This window comes from Lathamus discolor, chromosome 3, assembly GCF_037157495.1.
Source record: "Lathamus discolor isolate bLatDis1 chromosome 3, bLatDis1.hap1, whole genome shotgun sequence".
NCBI classification, from domain to species: domain Eukaryota; kingdom Metazoa; phylum Chordata; class Aves; order Psittaciformes; family Psittacidae; genus Lathamus; species Lathamus discolor.
The window spans coordinates 5,705,778-5,721,044 of NC_088886.1; the positions used below are offsets into that span (position 1 = coordinate 5,705,778).

Here is a 15,267-nt window from a genome sequence, read left to right on the forward strand (position 1 = left end):
ACACAGATATAGACTGAGAACCTTCATGCATGGTCTAGCTTATTAAATGTGTTTCAGCCTTAAAGAAGAGTATCAGAGAGGAACTTCAGAGATCATTGAAATCAACAGCCCTGACAGCTGCAGTCTGAAATCTAATTTCTAAGAAGACAGTAACACATGTTCTGTGCTAGGGACATGCAAGCTCGTCGCAAAATACCCTGGCATTCAATCTTACCAATGGTTTCACTTAGGTCCTATCCAAGTCATAGTTAGAAGAATTTAAGGGGTGGGTATTGATTTTAATAGCTTGATATTGGACATGGGGGAAGAGCTGTAAAATAAACGTATCATGTTCATAGCATGGAGATGGGGGATTTTGCAAATTGCTGAAAAGAAGAATTCATGAAGCACAGATTTACCAGGGGCCAGACAGAGACCTTCCGTTTCACTGCCCAGCCATAGGGCTGGCGACTCCAGCATTCTTAATGTGATGCAGTGGCGTCTCCCTGGTTCCTGCAGACGTATGCAGATGCAGCCAAACTTAATTTGCAAACTGCTGAATAAAATCAGATCTTACAGCTCCTTGTCAGAAATTTCCAGGGGTAATAAAAGTTGAGGGCTCTTAAGCATGAGCAAACTTTGTGCTGCTGAGGCTTTCTTAACAAATTAACAGATGTCTGTTCTGTTGCTGTTACCTTAATTTTGGTTTAGCTCCAACCCCTGCACCCAGACAGAGTTCTCCATCGAAATCATCAGCATCTCATACCAGTGATCCTGCGGCAGACGACCTCTTTGAAGAGGGGTTTGAAAGCCCAAGCAAAAGTGAGGAGCAAGAGGCTGTGAGTAGCAACAAGGTTCCTACTTACTGATTAGCTGGTTTTAGCTAGGAAAGACAGAAGTTACTTTAATGGTGTTTAGTAGTGTCAGAAATAGCTGCTCTAATGGGGCTGGGTGGTAATTAAGGGGGATACAAGGAGCCAAACTCAGAATTCATATGTAAGTTTATATATTTTAGTTGTATCCAATGTCCTTTTTAGCATACCAGCATTCACTTCTCGATGATAAGGAAGTCCAAGGTAAAACAACATACATGCTGGGGCTGCAGAAAGAGATGTAAGAGTTTGTCTGTTAAAAGATGATGGTTTGATGTTGTTTTGCACGTTCTTGCATCTCAGTTGCTCGCCTAGTTACATTCCTCAATGTTCTGGCCTTCAGTATGTGAATTCTTTGCCTTAGACTCAGTGGACCAGAGCAAGAAATGTTATCCAAGCAATGACTTTCAATCACAGTATCTTAAGTAGATCAGAGCCCAAGTGAGCCAAAGGCAAGAGGGAGTCTGTACAAAAAAAGAACCCGAAAGTACAAAGTAATGCAAGCTTGGACTCTTTCTGATTCACATAGTTTCACTGGCTTTCAGTGCCTTTTGCAGTTCTGGTTTGTCTGATCCTGTACCTTCTGAAGCCTGTGGCATCTCCTGCATGGGCTCCAGCAGGTACTGGTGAGGTTCATCCTGCCTGCATCAATTATAGGAAACCGTTATGGCTTTTGAGAATGTATCAGCTGCGAGGTCTCACTTTCTGGTTTTCATGAGATAGGATGTACTTGTTATGCCCACAGCATGAAAATAACCTCCTGTTGACTTTTCACTTCCTATTGTTGAGAAAAAAAGGTGTTATGTTCTTGTATTCTAGCCTGATGGGTCTCAGGCCTCATCCAACAGTGATCCATTTGGTGAGCCAACTGGTGATACTATAAGTCCACAGGTCGGTAGCTAGATAGCGCAGGTTGGGGTAGGTATCTGTCCTTTTTTTCTCTACACCATGAGGTGCTCACTTATTCTTCCACCAGTGCCTACCATTGCTTTCATGGTGCATGGTTAATTTTCCTTGCCATTTATTCCGTTTTCCCTCTCCATTATCCACAGTGTATTCCTCATGCTCGGTGGTTTGCATGGCTTTTGCCATTCACTAAGTGTTGCAGCTTATGCAGATATGTGTGTTTCAGCTGCCTGCATGCTTCAAAGAAATGTAAACTTGTTTTACTTTGCGTTCGAATATTAAGGGGAAATAAGGAAACTGAGCTATTACTAACAATGTATTAGGCAGAACATCTTTTTATCAAATCTACTCTGGCCTTTCATCAGATGTAACCTATTAAATGGAATAAGACATCTTACCCATAGACATAACATTAAATAAACTTACGTAATGATACATGAGCACCTCTACCCTAAATCAAAGTGATAATCAGTAGAAGCAGCACATTTGTTATCTGCATGTAAAAATATTGAAGTGTGTGTAGTTTTATCTCCAACTGCAAATTAAAACATCTGAAAATGAGGAGCATTCATATTACCATTGGCATACTGATGTTTTAAAAATTATTGGTGAAATATGAGTCATTTAAATCCAGACAGATGGGAAAGATGATCTTTGCATCTTTCGTGTTATAGAACACGTTAGAGAATGTGGCTGCCAGTGAATGTTCTGTGATTTGTTCAGTACAGTATATATGACAGTAAAGCTACAGAGTTTTATGAGTGCTGGCCATTGTTATTCCATCCAAACACTCTCTAGTGTTACTGTTTGAAGGATATGTTTCATTATCTTCTCCGTGTCTGCCATTCATGTTTTGTATTACCCAAGTACGTGATCTGATGCAGCTTCTGTGCTTTAGCAGTGAGCTCCTGGAGCAAATCCATAAAAATGGTAGAAGCCTTTTGATTTTTGCACAGAAATTGCACTGTGTTTACCAGTGATTTATCCATCCTGAGCCAAAGTAATTTGGTTTCTCTTCAAAATTAATAGTTTCATTAGGAGTCAGTTTACTTTGTACATTGAATATGGTTAAAGAAATCTTACAGTAGCTTAGCTTTGATCCACTTGGGAGTAATGAGATTATCTTTTAATATGTGGTGCTGTGAGAAGGCATCTCCCTCTTCTTTAGTAACATCAACGTAATGCTTAGCTCTTGGGAGCTGAAGCAAAAGTAGCATTAAGCTTTGTGTCTCACTGAGTCACAGAGCATTTTAGACTCTCATTGACTGTAAAAATGATAGTGTAAGGATAAAGTTGAGCTGGGATGAGCTGCTCTAGTGAGAGCGTCCATTGGTTGTTGTACTCCAGCAAGAACTGCTTCTGCAGATGGATGGTGCCACACAGCAATTTGGCTTTGCCTTTGCCTGACCTCGGCCTGCTATCCCAACTTCAGACCATTTTGAGTGTTCTTTCCTCTATCAAGAAAGGGGATTTGACCTTTAACTGAGTCAGACACTCTGGAAGCACACATACATTTGTTCATGACGGTTTATCATAGTCAGTATGATTCTGAAATTCATTCTGGGGAGCATAATGATAAAATCTCTTTCTAATTTTCTGACTGTCACTAAGATAGTTAACATCATTTATAAACCAGCATCACACACATTTACCTACCCGGAGTTCTGGATGTAACTTGAAACAGTAGTTTAAGTCTGTTAATGCACATTACCATGCAAGGCAGTCAAGTGAGGGACTCCTTTTGTTCTGCTTTTATATAGCACTTAGTAAAATACATTCTTTGAATACATTCAGGGTCTCTGGGAGCTACAAGAACAGAGTATTACTAGTGATTCCATATGTTTCTTCTATTTTTCGTTAATCCTCGTAGAGTCTTGCATAGCGTATGTATAATTTCCAGAAATATATTCTGGGAAATGTTAAATAACGTTACTGATTATCGTATTACAGTAATTCCTAAAAAGCTGTGGGCAGGACAAGAAGCTGAACAAAAAGAAAGCCTCTATCCAGGGAGGTTACACTAATATCATTGTGCTTCTGTGCAGTGCCATTCAGCAGCAGGCTGTAGGAAATCCACTTGCTAAAACCAGCCCATCTCATACTGAAGCCTACTATCGTCAGAGCAACAGAAAGTCTAATCTCCATGGCAAATCATCAATTCAGGACTTACTACTGCGTTGTGTATTGAGCTCCACATTCGGGGAGAAACTTAATGGGGAGAAACATGTAGTACAAAAGAATGACAGTCTTCACAAAAGTCACTTTTGTGTGGTAGATGGGAGATTGCTATACTCTTTGGAACATGGTTCCTCACACCAAGAACAGCACAGTACACAGCTCAGATGAATGGACCTCTCAGGAGCATGACATAGTGTTTTGTTCAGTAATTTCGACTGTATCTGGTCCCAGCATCTCTGTGAAATCAGCTATACCCGTACAGTGTCTTTACTTCTCTTGACGTATTCAGAATGCTCACCCTCCTGGTATTTTGTACCCTGATCTTTCAAGGTTTTGTGATTTCTTTTGATATGACACATTTTCATTTAGAAAAAATTCAGCATCTTTCCTTTACTTTCTGCGTTTTTCCTTTCTACTTTTTGCGCTTTGCAACTTAAGGTCTCAAAATTTTATAGCTGTTCGTATAAGTCACTCTTCTACCAATAGCTATAGGTTCTTAGTAGGTAAATATGACATTTTATGGACACTTTACTTCTTGTCCCTTTGTGGTTGGAGATAAGCATATAGCTCTAACTTTCGCAGGTGAAATAAAGTCAACTCTTTGCAGAGCTACTCATAGCAAGATTTGTATTCAGTTGTTTTCCCTTTGTTTATGAGCGGCGTTGAGGATGAATAGTGATTTTCCAGAAGAGGCAAGGAGAACACTGAATAATAAGACTGCCATCTTCAGCTGACTTGCATTTAAGCCCTGCTGCTGTCTTTAGACTGTGTGTGGGATAACTATGGTGAAAGAAGAGAGAGAGAAAGAAAAGTATTTAGCTATGATCCTGCAAAATGTGTTAAAGGTTTCTTATTATCGACATTTCAGATTAAAGCAAGAAGTTTGAACAGAGGAGTTTTAATCTGCTCGTCCTCTTTGCATCAGTGCACTCAATCAGCCTGAATTACAGGGTGTTAGGTGGAGACCATGCTAGTGTGGATATTTTTGTTCTTGGGGGAATTTCAGCCTCAGCAATGTGTCTGGCACACCGTGGCACTAGGAAGCCCTGAGGCTATACAGTTGAGTGCTTAGCAAAGGCTATAGAAGCCTTCAAGCACAATGAGAAAAGGGAAGATGAGGAGCAAACTTTGGCTCTCTGATGCCAGGCTTATCTGGTTATCGGTGGTTATGCTGGCCAGCATCTCCTAACAAAGCATCCTGACTATAGAAAGAATATATGCATCATGAATGCTGGGATCAGATATCACGCATGCGGGCTAACTCCATATGGACCACACAAGCTGGTTCTTGAAGGCAAATTAGCTACGGGGTGAAAATTCTGAGAGTAAAGGAATATTTGATACCACAATTATTGCAATAAAAGTCATTTTTAGTGCTGGAACAAATGCAGCTCTATTGATTAGCTGCCCAGTTCAAGACTTGCACTGGCAGTCGTTCATGAGAGATTCTCAAGAAGCCTTCAAAACATTTGTGGCTGGAGCATATCTTCCTGAAAAAGTTGTTTAGTTGCTCTGTGAAATGTGTGCAGACAATTATAAGCCCTCAAAATATGTCACACCCTTCATGATGCAGTCAGCGCTGTCAGGAGAGCAACAGTTCATTAGAATATTTGTCTATCAGCTTTTGGTGGTACTTCGGTGGCCCGCTGCCATCATCCATCTTTGAGCAAGTGCCATTCTTAGTGATAAATGTTCCTAATAATCTTAGTCAGCTCCAGGATGGACTACTGTAACTGTTATTAGAAACCTGCAAAAGAAATAACGACTTACGGACAAAGCAGTGGCTTTATCTGGGAGCTTAGTGAGCCTCAGGAGGACACATCAAGCTGATTCTGCATCCTCCTCTTCCTTCTGCTCCTTTTCTATTGCACTAGGACTCTGAATAGGCTCAAAATATCAAAGGCTGTGTTTGTAGGATCTGTTACTATCATTCATCTGGCTCAATAGGAACTGAAAAGAGTCCAAAGGGAAACTCGTAATGATTATAGGTGACCTATTCTCAAGAGTATCATTCTCAAACCAAGGACAAAGTACCGCACAGGGCTGTGAATCTGAGAGAAAAGTAGTAGTGTTGTGTGTTTGGAAAGGGATCACAGACTGGGAAATACTGGTTCATTCCAGAGAAACCCTAAAACTGTCCTTTCAGGACTCCTGCTTGTTTGTTCATCATCATATGTCCCAGGGTATCTGAAGGGATAAGGTCAGAGGAATTCGGGCTGCTCTATGAACAAAGGCATCCTGCAGATTTGCCTTTGTCTCCACTGCTACAATACCCTTCAAGCTATCAGTTTTAAAGTGACCAGCTCATGCATGGGTTTCTCACCTCTTCCAGTGCCTTCAAGCCCACCTGAAGTAGCCAGGTACCCTGCCATTCCTGCAACTTCTTCCCCTAAACAAGAAACAACTTACTGTGCAGCTCGCCTCGAGGCGTGTACTTGCTGATTGGCAATCCAGCAGTTCAGTCCTACCTTGCTCTGTAACGAGGTCATTTAAAAGTTCCCTGTCTTCTGCACAACTGCTTTAAAAAAGGCACTGCAATAATTTAGTATCTTCGAGACTTCTGAACAATTTGCTTCAAGTTGGCCGCTGGGTTTAAAAGTTAGGAAGGAGAATTGACAGATACGTAGACAAAAAGTATAATTGTGTGGCTGCAGTTCATTATTACACTGGGACCAAGATGGAGCAAGGTTCATCTTTCTGAGTAGCTCTCATTGCTTTATCATCTTATGGATACAGATCATCTGTCTGGATACTAAAATGACAGAGACTTTTAAAATGCTATAGTCAAGCTCCATATTGAGACAAGGAAATATTCCTAGGTAGGTTTATAGTAGGAATAGAGGCACTCTCCAGTCATAATCCCAAACTAGAAGGCTGCTATACTTACGCTGCTAATAGAGACTAAATGTGATAAAAGTAACCAAAGATAAGCCACTGTCTGTTAATGGGCCAACAGGAATTACCTGTCTTATCAGCAGAGATATTTCATTTGAATCCTGCTTGCCGAATTTACTATCTCCTGTATTACTGAGTCAGCATGCAGTAAATGGAGAACACACATTGCACTCCTACTCCTTTCACCTGCATCCCCAGCACAAGATTCTCGTTTTGGCTGGCACTCCAGCACACTTATTTCATGAAACTCTATCATTTGAGCCTGCCCTTTCTGATCAGTCAGCCAGGAGTAAAACTGGTGCTGTGAATCTATTGTAAAGGGCAAAGAAATCTATGCGGGCCTCACCTCTACAATTCAGTACATCTTGCCTGAAGCTTTGCACATAGCAGGGTGCCTCACAATGATGAAAGGACTGCCAGTGGAAAAGTAATTTCTTCCTAACCAAGTCCTGTGTTATGTGTTGTGGGTGAGCTCCCCTACACAAGCCCAAGTAGATGCTGAATCGTTCAGGAGATGTTCTCCACTGATTAGTTCTGCTGGGGAGCAGATGTTAATGTCTTTAAATTGGATGCAAATTTACTTCAAGTATTTACATGATGGTATTCAAAACCATTAGCGACCTTGTTACCTCGTGCAGTAGTGTACTGTACCAGAAATGCTTACTGTTTGCTACAGTCTTGTTTGTTGTGCAAAATGTTCCTTAAAATGGAAAGAATAAGCTGATTTTAGGCGTGAAGTATTTCTGGAATATGTAAATGTAGCGTACATAGGGAAAATTTCCTCTTTGGCAATTTTTGCAGTGAATTCCGAGAGACTTCATAACTCAACATTTGCAAAACATCTTTATAGCTTCGTGAATATTTAGATGTCTAACTTAAAGCATGCATATTTAGACATTTCTGGTTCCTTACTGCAGCCTGTCACTTCAGTCAGATACCTGACCTGTGGATCCATATCCTCTTCCTGCAAAATATTGTTATTTGAAGGCTACTGTTCAACATAAAAAGCCCCATTAGTATGTGAGAATACAGCTACACACTACTTTGATAGCAGCTTCCAAACATAAAGGAAAACATTTACTTCTCAAACATCTGCCAGAAACTGCATCTCCCCAAAGCTGGTAGAAACCTTTAAGTAGGATTTAGCAGCAACAAAAAGATACTGTCAGTTGCCACCTTGGTTTCTTGCTGTGGGTTGATGAAACCACGTCAGAAGTGCTTCTAGCCAACGTTATAGAAAGGAAAACACTTGAAGATTCAAGGTGTTTATGTGAATTGGAAGCTTTGTATGCTATTTTATTTCTACCTCTCTTTCTTTCTGATCCATTCTTTCATTTCTTTCTCTTCGGATGTGTTCCTAACAGTGATAGAAATAGAAAGCAGAAGACATAAGTGAGACGATTCCAATGCTGTGAGAAGAGTTGGGCTTGCCTGCCTTTTAGTGACATGGCCTGTGACTTCTGTGTGGAGCATGTAAATAAAGGGGGTTTATTTCTGCTTCCATGAGCCTCCAAAGTAATGCTTGTGAAATCCCTCCTGCCTGGCATTGTAAGAAAAGCTATTCATGAAGTCAGCACACTCGACTTTTTTTGCCTCTCTTCTACCCCTTTCTGCTCTCTCTTGCTCTCTTGAGTATCATTATCAATACTTTACAGATACCATTTGCAGTGTTGGGCTACAGGCAAGATGCACTGCTTGAATTACCTCAAAGTAATATTAGAAAACAAATCTCAGTCATTGACATAATCTTTGGCTGAGAACATTGCGCGCAGTTACTGCAATTAATTTCTCATTTAGGCATCTGAAGGAGGAAATCAGCTAAAAGGAAGCTCTAAGAGCATACTTTTCATTCAAAATGTTCTGGTCTACTCGAAGAAAAATGATTCAAATCAGTGAGAAATGCAGGCCTTTGCCCCGTGAAGTGTATGTTTGATGAGTGTTGGGTATGAATAAAAGAAATGCCTTATCCTAAAGGCTGCCTCGTCTGATGTTGAAAGTGCTGATGACCAATGATGAACTCCTCCTCCTCTTCCAAGGGTGTCAAGTTCTGTGACACCATTGGGCACCTGTTCCTTACGTGCATCTGCATATCTTGAAGATACTTGAGGACAGCTCTAACAAGCGTGCTTGACATTTTGAAAAGCTCTTTTTCCCTGAAGGCATTTGAAAAACTGACATCTTTTGTTCCAGAGGGATGTCCTCCCTCCCCTTTTCTTCTCCTCCTTCATTTTCGCTTCCCTTTGCAATCACCTTAGGTTCAGCAAATGCCTGAAGAATGGGCTGGTGTGTGTCAGGTTCCCACATTAATTAGTACAGATTTTCTCTGAACTAGCTGTGATAGATCATTCTGCCAGCTTCATGTCTGCGGTACATGAAAATTGGCATAGGTAGACTTAACACACGGTGTGTGAAATGCGGTTATTTACTCTCAGTCATCTCTTCTGATTACCTTTGGTTTTTCAAGGTCACAAAATATATTTGCTTCTTGCTGGGGATGATTTCAGCAGCCTTTATTTAATCATTCCAAAGGATTTCTCTCATCCTCTTATAATGCTCGTAGTGTACTCAGGGCTTCCTGTAAAGCAGGAGATGGGGGAGCAGAGCCTCTGCAAGCTCCACAAACGTAGTCATTTCAAGGTATAAAAGACAACTTCTCTTGGCATGGAGGAAACAGGTCATAGTTTGGCTTTGTTGTGTTGCTCCTCATTCAACACAGAGTGCACAGTGTGGTGAGATGGGGCACAGCCTGGAGCACTAGCCAGGCAGCCTGGGCACAGATTAAATATAGCCCTATAGATCCACCTTTGGGCTGGTTTTCTCTAATAGGAAAAGCATCATTTTCATAAGCCGTGATTAAAATCGCTGCTAGGCCTTCCTGTGCTTCAGAGTGCCCAGTGATTTGCCAGCCTTTAGAGGCTTTTTATTGCTTAAAGTCAACTTCTGCTGACGCTGCTGTACCATGAGTTGATTCTAACTTGGTTAAGCTCAACGTTGTGGCATGGTATTTGAATATTTATCAGGCTGTGGAGAATTAATGCAGTATGGCATTAATTAGCCTTTCTGCCTGTCTTGTTACTTTTTTTAGGTGTCATTCTTAGTTTAATAAATTAGTTTCTGAAAATAAAGTAGAATGCGTTCCAGGGTCTGTGGATGGTTTGCTTCCCACTGCAGCCGAGTTGAACATAGTATTAAGAAATCCCAGGTTGTCAGCTAGGAAGCAACGCTGAAAAACATGGCAGCTTTCCCCCTGCCACATCCAGGAAATTCCCAAGGAAGTATCTGTTAGCAAATTTGACATGCTTTCCTCCCAGCTTTAATGATTGTACTAATGGTTATACAGACTCCTAATCAAACTGCACAGAGCTTGCTTTCCTCGTTCTTCATAGGCAACTCATCCTGTTATTTTAAATCCCATCACAGCTTCATTAGCTCAGCTTTCAGGGGTGGTTTCTGTTTGCAAGCCTTTTTCTCCATGAATTGTGTAAAACCAACAGCTACGTTCTGCTATTGTGCTGCTGGGGAGGGGGGGTCTCAGCCTGGTATGAGTAACAGCATTTACTCCAGCTGCATTTCTGGCCTGTAAACTTCCAGTCATCTGGTCATATAAATACCATTTCATTTCTTCATATGTCTGTGCCCAGCAATACCTCCTGAGGATCGGTGCACGGCCAAAACTGGAAGAGAAAATTGATAGTAAGCATTCATTTCCTGCAATAATGTCACGTTTTCTCCACAATTCAACCGGGGTGCTGTGATCACTCAAGGCAGCACAGAAAGCAAACACTTCCTTTGGGTTTTGCCTCATAAGGTATTGCTGTTCGCAAGCAGATGTTTAAAAATGTGCTAAAAAGTGTCTGGAGACATCTCTGCTGATTTTCTTTTTGTTATCCCCAGGAAGCAGAACCTCTCTACGCCCAGATTAACAGACCTAAGAAATAGCATTGTTACAGGCTTGTGGTGCTCCAAGACTCAAACGAAACCCAACAACCTGGCGGGCCTTTGGCTTTCGTGCTTTTTTCTGATTGATTCTGACTGACAAGGAGAGATGATTGCCCTCCTGCACTGGCTCTACGAGTGTTCCTGATGGTTCTTTTTGGCAACCAATGGCAGATTCCTATGGCAGCACAAAGTAAAACTCTCCCTGCTTCTCATACCACGAGTCCCTGTCCTCACAAGTTGTGGGTATCCAGACTAGGAAATCTTACTCCTCAGTCTTCGTTTAAACATTTGTTGTCTGTATGCCACATATAAATAATGATCATCTGGGATTTATTAAGTATGAGATGTTCTTTTTCTTTTGAGCAAAAAGCAGAGTCCATATGTGGCAGTGGCATTATCATTCAACAGCCTTTTGGGCACACGTCGGCACTTTTTATGTCATGGTGACATGTTTTCCATTGTCATTTACATCAGGCTGATCCTGGCTTTTTTATTTGTCCCCTGTGTAGGCATCTTTAAACAACAACAACAAAATACTGGCACCGTCATTTTTTCTTTTGTCTTTCTTACTCTGTAGTTTTGTATGAGTGACAGATCTAACAGCAAAACACCTCCTGTGGAAAGGCTTCCTAACTTGAAACCACAGCATCAAACTCGGTCGTTCATCCATCCTGACTGAAAACGTTGCCAAACGGACCTTGAAGTTCTATTCTGGCGCAGCATGAGGACGAAATGCTGCTTTCCTTTGGAATGCTCATGTTGTGGGTAGAGAATGGACATCGAGTCCCACTGAGGAAAGACGAAAGCGTCAGTATTTCCTAGGAAACTCTAAACAAAGTGCAGAAAGGAATATTTTTATTTCTTCAATATCTTGCTGCTGTAATGCTATGCAGACAAGTGTTTTCTTCTCTGTGTGCCATTTTTGATGAAAAACAAAAATCATTTGCCAAATAATACTGGTATGATTCTGGTACAGGGGTTTGGATGAAGCGGACTTTACAAATGGGACAAGGATGGCATGGATTTTGGAATAACAAACTGATTCTGTGATCAAATTGTTCATCTTTATCACTTTTTGTACATCAGAAAAATCAAATGGGATTTTTATTTTATAACTTGAAAAAAAAAAAAAAAAGAAAAAAACCTTACTGTTAAACTCTTTAAATGTTTAAGGGGAAATGGCTTTAAGGAGTTCGAATGAAAATTGCCAGTCTTTTTGTAAATATAAATGTTATGGAAATTCTTTTACTAATGCCATTACACAGTAGAGAAGGTAGCAAGTTGCAGTGCTTGGGAGGTGTGGCAAACCCAGTTTGTGGTTCTCACATCACATACGTTTTTTCACATGCTTACAATAATGGGCTGAAGCTCAAGTGCAGTTGCCAAAAGCAGTCAGCTTTGTCAGCGACTAGTGGAATTAATGGGAACACATGATTTTATGATCTAGAGTTATCACATGGACTTATTCCGCTTACAAGAAATCACATTTCATTGACATTCCTTTGAACCTCTGCATAGGAGTCATCCACCTGTTTACACACAGAGCAAAAGAATCTAAAAGTTCCTTTTTTTACATTTATGAAGCAAAAGCGCAGTGTTTGGGTTCCTATGTTTAGCACATGATTTTCATAAAGAAGCTATATATTTTTGCCCTACAGAGAATTGTTATACAGGTCAAATGTGTTTTCCTGATGTTCCTATGCAGTGACAGTATATTGAATTTAGTGGTTTAACACTAAAATGAAAAAAGATAAAGGACAAAATAAAAAAGAAGAAAAAAAAGAAAAAAATAGAAAAAAAAGTTAAATCGAATGATGAATCAGTTTTTAGGGTTATTGTGCAGATTTTGTTTTTAAATTGACGCGGTAGGATTTACATTTTTGTCATGATCGAAATAGGCCTGGAGTTACAACTGTTTTACTTTCTTTCGTCTCTGTTATAAGCTGAAATTGGTTTAGAAGACAGAATAACCAGGGTGGCGGTTGTCGATACAACCAAATCTCCCAACGTAATTCCACTCTTTTATTTGGAATGAGAGAAATTAGAGAAACGTGCATTACAGAATGGATGTGAATGCAAAATTAGCTGTGACTAGACCGAACGAACCTGCAGAGAAGAGAACTTTTAATCCCCATTCCCGGTCATTTGATGCGTATTCCTTAGTCATGTGCAAACAGCTTTGCAGCATTTCTTTTCCCAGCTGAAGAAAGATCTTGTTTTCTAACCAGAGAAGATAGATTAAAACTTGATGGATTGAGTGTTTCAGGATTAAAAGCAGAGGTAAAAGCATTTCTGAAGGACATTTCTTTAAGAATATTTTCCTAGTTTGCACTGTGGTGCTACTTTCTTCCTCAGTGGCTCTTTTGGGTTTTGTCCTACATATGGAACCACAAAGGCAAGTTTAGTTCATCATAGACATTTGGGGTTTAGTATCATCAGTGCATTCGCAGTTGTGGGGAAAACCGTTGAAAGAAAAAGACGAGATTTATGTCTCAGAGGATCCATTGCCATCATATTTGTAGGACACAAATCACGAATAGGTGCCGAGGGAATGAGGCTGGAATTTTAGTGTCTCATAAGAGACGGCCGCACCATCACCGTGGACCTTTGTCTTTCCTTTACAAATGGTCATCAATAAAAACCGATTCAAAATCGTCTTGTTGTACAATTAGATCCTCCTTGCCATGGTTGAGATGCTGAGTTGAGAGGACTGGAAAGCCTCTGCACTGCACCAGTGTTGTAGATAACTAAAATATCCAGCTTGTGCAATTGTTTAATCCCTCATCCTTCACTAGCACTAAATTCGTCACTTTAAATTTCAAAACCAGGGAATCCCACCAGCCATCCTGTTATCATCCCCCTGTAGCTTCTTGATCTTTCCCTGTCATGAAAAGATATTTTGATAGATCGTAGTCATCCAAGTGTCTGATGAAACCTTTCATCTAATAACGTACTGGGCACCTTCTTTGCAAAGATGTTTACTCCGTGGTTTTCATTCCTTTTTATTTCTGCATTCTGACACATATTTTTTTAATAAAGATGAGAAAGAGAAAACGACTGTTGCAGTACCTTTCTAAACCTACTTTAACTTTACCTCAGATACCGACCAGTTGTTAACATCGACGGACACGTTCTTTTTAACTTTATGTGTAATGCATTCAGCAACAACGACAGCAACAAAACCCAACCAATTTTTAGCAGTTTTCCATTAATTTCTGTAACACACCATGTAATACTGTTATGAATAAAAACATTTCAAAAAGGTGTCATTTCAGCAAGTCTGTTTCATAGCTGTTGCTCTTCTGCGGTAATCCCGCTGTTCTTACAGTGCAGTGTTGGTGTCTGTCAGGGACAATTGTTTTGACAGTGGAAATACCTGAGAAAGGAGAAAAGTGCCTCAGTTTGGGGAATAACTAATCTTAAACACTTAAGTGTTGCTTACCTTGCAGATACTTGCTGGTTTTAATTGCTGCCTCCCTGGTTTTAACCCCTTTTATGGTGTTTTTAGGCATCCCAAACCAGTGTGTATTTTAGTCACCTCCTGTAAAATCACACGTTCCTGGGACAGACCACACTGTGCGATGCTACCCAAGCAGGACTACCTTTGTGGCATGAGAAGCTGTAATCAGTTGTGCTCACATTTTCCTCTTCAATTAAGATATAAAATTAAAAATGTGCATTTAAATATGACAATTTTGCAAGTAACCCCCCCCCCCCCCCAACTTTCCAATAATATGCACAGAATTGAGAGCAAAGCCTTGATCCAGTAAAACATTTAATGATACCACCTTCTACTTGAGTGGAACCTCTTCAGTGGTTAGGGTAACGCATAGGATAGGCTGAAGTGTTGTGCTGGCGTGAAACTTGATGCAAAACAATGTTGCTTGATATTCGGAGGTGCTGAGAACTAGATCTCTTAAGATAAGGAATAGCACCGTTCTTTGGCAAGTGAGTAATAGAAATACATGAGAGATCATGTTGAAGTTTAAGGGTAAGAAGAGTGTGTTTATATGCAGGAAGAGATAGAGGGGTGGATGTGTGCGCCTATGTTTTGCTGTATTTCTTTTTGATCTCCATTTCTCATCCACCACCATCCAGTAGGTCATGCTGAAACATGCATTGCCTTTGTCAGTGAACGTTGTTGAAATACTTGAATCCCATCTAAAAACTAAGGTCATTGGTCGTTCTGTTGTGGTGAAAACATGCTAACGGTTAATGTCGTTTTGATTTTGTACATAGTTTAACAGTATTCAGATGTCCTTGGAAGGAAGAACAAGATCTCTTTGGTTTTCAGCAAGCTAGAAAACATCAGCTTAAAGCGAAATAAGACATGGTTTTAAACTAAAATGCGTTTTTATAACGTAGGCCAAATCTGATCGTGTTGATATTCATCTGGTACCCCCCAAGGGAAACTGGTTTATGTTGAAAAATCAGAAAAAGTGGCTCATGTTGCGCAGTTGCTATGCAGAGTCTGTTTCAGAATGAGCAGGTTCGAACT

At 40.4% G+C, this 15,267-nt stretch overlaps 1 protein-coding gene across 11 annotated transcripts in view; it reads left to right on the forward strand.

The window, feature by feature from the left end:
• DAB1 (DAB adaptor protein 1) overlaps nucleotides 1-14,033 on the forward strand; it is a 484,717-nt gene extending 470,684 nt beyond the window's left edge. For 7 of the 11 annotated variants that reach the window (XM_065673261.1, XM_065673260.1, XM_065673259.1 and 4 more), the window contains 3 exons: nucleotides 691-818; nucleotides 1,671-1,769; nucleotides 10,725-14,031. In XM_065673261.1, the coding sequence (XP_065529333.1) occupies nucleotides 691-818; nucleotides 1,671-1,754 (212 nt within the window). In that variant the 3' untranslated portion in view covers nucleotides 1,755-1,769; nucleotides 10,725-14,031. Of the gene's footprint in view, nucleotides 1-690; nucleotides 819-1,670; nucleotides 1,770-10,724 lie in introns of all 11 variants that reach the window. The other 4 variants (XM_065673256.1, XM_065673265.1, XM_065673264.1 and 1 more) reach the window with 3 other exon arrangements.
• Nucleotides 14,034-15,267: the final 1,234 nt, after the last annotated feature.